General features: G+C 41.3%; 1 protein-coding gene across 21 annotated transcripts in view; it reads right to left on the bottom strand.

The window, feature by feature from the left end:
* Window positions 1-89: 89 nt before the first annotated feature.
* The window catches only part of unc80 (unc-80 homolog (C. elegans)), a 49338-nt gene continuing 45770 nt past the window's right edge, over window positions 90-3657 (bottom strand). For all 21 annotated transcript variants that reach the window (XM_015023283.1, XM_015023333.1, XM_015023305.1 and 18 more), the window contains 2 exons: window positions 3345-3538; window positions 90-2387 (listed from right to left, as the gene is read on the bottom strand). In XM_015023283.1, the coding sequence (XP_014878769.1) occupies window positions 1944-2387; window positions 3345-3538 (638 nt within the window). In that variant the 3' untranslated portion in view covers window positions 90-1943. The remainder of the gene's footprint in view (window positions 2388-3344; window positions 3539-3657) is intronic.

Raw genomic sequence — 3657 nt, 5'->3', positions numbered from 1 at the left:
AAAAAAGTTGTTTTCCCGCCAGGCTTTTTTCCAAAGTTTTTTTTTAAAAAAAAAAAAAAAAAAAAAAAAAAAAGAATCTTCAGGCAGGCTGTAAACAAATTTTTTTATTTAGATAGCTGAGAAATATTCAAACGAGAAAATATAAGACATTTATCTAAAGGGAAACAACACACTGCCCCCTACTGGCATCAAAGAGTCATAACAGCAAAATTTGACAATATAAATGAACCAAGTAGGTCATAATGTTAATCCTGTTTATTTAGCAGGTAAAAAGAAACTGCATTGTGTCTCATGCAGCCATTGTTACAGGTTTCCAGGACAAGAGTTACATTAGCAGAAAACAGGAAACTATTTAGCTACAGTCACAGTGCCTTGGTGTGAATTATGGCACAAAACACCTCTAACCATGTCTGGTAAACACAACTGGACCTGAACAGATGAAATGATTCCCTTAAGGCATGACATGAGCAATGAGGTTCATCACAGCTGGAGGTTTTCTGCTGAACGACGACGACGCAAACATCAGGACGATGAGAAACTCGACACGTAGCAGAGCAACACACAAGCTAACTACAGATAATCTACAGGCATGTTTCTGTTACTTCTATTGTTTTACTATTAGAACACAATCAATACACAGTAAATCTAATTTAAAGGGGTACTGAGCTGATTAAATATTGCTTTTCTCTGAACAATGGGCAAACTGAACAATGGGCTTTTCTGCTTTTTGTTTCCCATCATCTGTTGGCTCCTGATGGCTTAAAATAGACATTTTTATGACTAAAATCACTGACAAACAAATAAATGTTAATACATTTTCACTCTCTATTAAATAAATACTGAATATATGTTCTTATGCCACATAATGAAAAGACTAAGTTCTTTTTATTAGCTTTAAAATGGCTTTTAGAGACAGCGCCCTCTAGAGTTACAGGTCGATCCGGTGAAGATTGGTACAAAGTCACTGTACCCAACAGTGGGCTGATTTTCTGCATATGTTTTTTTTTTTCTTGGCTTTTTGTTTTGGCAAAGCTTAATTTTAGTCGGTATGAGCAAAGTTGTGTGCAGACAGTCCTAGTTAAAGTACAACTCGGCTACCTCCACATGTTTTCACTGTGAAAGGATCTTCCCTGCGCTCCAGCCTTTACATTCCCTATGAAACAAATATGTAGCAATAGTAATGTAATAGTTTAACTAGTAAACTGTGACTTCCTGTTTCCCTGGGGAATAAATATGATGAGACACCGAGGCCAGTTTCTCTTCAAAGTGGAACTCGTAAGGAATAATAACAGGTCTTCTCTCCAAATATCCACTTATTAAAACATTTACAAGTTGTGCTAAGACTAGACAACCCCCGTTTCCATGACAACATTTAACTGCTGTCTCCTTATTGACGACCTGTGGTGCCAGAGGAAAAAAAGCCCTTTCTTTCCTACCATCACAAACATAAAACATGTAGAGTTTACTAACTGGGACAATGTGAAGCATGGTAGAGGAGCTGTGTTGCTGCGGCACTCTATTGTTGTTGTTTATGCTACTAAACTGACTGATACAAAGAATGAATAATTAAGATTTCATTATGAACATCTCTAAAATCAGATTTAGCTGATATAACTCCGAACTCTATGTGGCAGCAGAGCTTAACTATTCACCCTATGGAATGTGTAAAATATGTGACAACCAGCGTTAGACGGACGCTTTCAGACCATGATGCCAGTAAGTAAGTGTAGAGGGCGCAGTAAATGTGAATATCATAGGGTTCCTTCATTAACTATAAATATCTGTTAGAAGCTTTAATATTTAAGAGTGATAAATATGTGACTGAAAATACAGTTTAAAAATAAATCTTTGAATTTATGAAGGAAATAGTCGTAATGATGATAAAACTCTGGTGGAGCTGATGATGGAGGAAGCTGAACTAGGATGAAACTCTTCTTCTACTGTCAGACGTGGGACTCATCCAGGTCCAGGTCGACAGGAGAGAGAGGGAGTGGGGAGCGGCGGGGCGATCGGCGGGGAGAGGCGGAGCCTAGTAGAGGGGCCAGCAGCGGGGCCAGCAGTGGGTTCTCTGTGCCGTCGTCCTCGCTCAGCCGCAGAAGGATGTTACCGCGGGGCAGCAGCGCCGCTGTGTCCTCGTCCCCGGGGCTGTCCCTGATGCTGGACGCTGGGGGCAGTGGCGGCGGTGGAGGGGGACCCGGGGCGGGGGCTGCGCTCAGCACCGGCAAAGGAGGAGGGAGAGGAGAGGAGGTGCGGGACAGAGGGAGGGGTGAGCAGGTCCGGGATGGGGGAGTGGGGGTGGACGGGCGGGAGATAGAGGGTGGGGGGGACAGGCTGCTGCGGAGCCCCCACTGCTCCCTCCTCTCCTTGCTGCTCAGGGCTGCAGGAACCTGGGGGCGGCAAACGGCCAGGTCACACAAACCACCTCAACACCGCCTCCTGCTGTCAGCCCTTTTGCCACTTCACTACCACAGAAGAAGAACGTCTTCACCGATTATTATTCATCACAGAAAACTGATCAGAAAGTGGAGCCACATCGCCGCATCTGATTGGTCAGATCTGGTCAGATGATTTCATGACTGGAGCCATAAACATGCTCCTGATTTTAGCATTTTAAGCTAACCTACATAGAAAATAGAGTTTAACAGAAGTAGCTTAAGAAAAAAAATAAGAAAATAAAATATTAAACTTAAGTTAGACAACTTAAAACAAAAAAACGACATAAAAAACCAAAAATTTAATTACACAATAAAGTAAAATAGAATACAAAAGAAAATTACATAAGATGAGTTAAAATCAATTTCATTTGAAATAATATTAAAACTTAAACTAATAAAAAAATAACTTGCAGTAAAAATATATTAGAAAAATTAAACATTCAGTAATGTGGTTTTAATTTTATTAAGAAACGTTAAGGTAAAAAAATCAAAGTTTAGAGATTAGAAAATTATAATACAATAAAAAACACAAATAACATCTAATATTAAATAGATATATCAAGAGTATAAAAACAGAGATGGGACAAATATAACAGATTAAGCATTAAACTACAACAGAACTGATTTTTTTTTTTTTACATGAAGTGTCCAGATTATTAAGTAGGAAAGTGTACTAATTTAATATTTATTTTATGGTACTTTTAGAATAAGAACAATAACATTATTAAATCTTGAGTTTATTGAATTGTTGCTAACTACAGGTCACTCAGAGTGACCTTGACCCATTGGTTTAACAGGAAACTTGTTGACTCTACTGTAGTGAACAAAATGAGATTTCTGTAAAGGATTTCCTGGTTACTATGAGACTGTTTTCACTGATCCAATGTAAACAGGAAGCTGTGAATCTACCTGGATGCTGGCCGGCCCGTGCAGGTCGGCTGTGACGGTGGCTGACGGCACCTCCAGGGTGGGGGACTTGGACGGAGCCGGGCTGGGCTTCCTGCCCTCACCTGAGGGCTCTGTGGCGCCCGCAGCCCCCTGTTGGGCCCCCTGCTGACCTTGAGTCTCAGTGAAGGTCACAGACCTCTTCTGGTCTCCGTGCACTGAGGGAACATACACTAGTGGTTAGAAGCCTAAAACTCAGTAGCTAGCACCTGGCTAACACTGTAGTGGAGGCTCAGGGTGGGGATTTGGGGGGCGATGTGCCGGGGGGGGGGGGGGG

Source organism: Poecilia latipinna, unplaced genomic scaffold (assembly GCF_001443285.1).
Source record: "Poecilia latipinna isolate Pla-1442-1.1 unplaced genomic scaffold, P_latipinna-1.0 Scaffold88, whole genome shotgun sequence".
NCBI classification, from domain to species: domain Eukaryota; kingdom Metazoa; phylum Chordata; class Actinopteri; order Cyprinodontiformes; family Poeciliidae; genus Poecilia; species Poecilia latipinna.
This window is presented reverse-complemented; position numbering and strand designations above follow the sequence as displayed.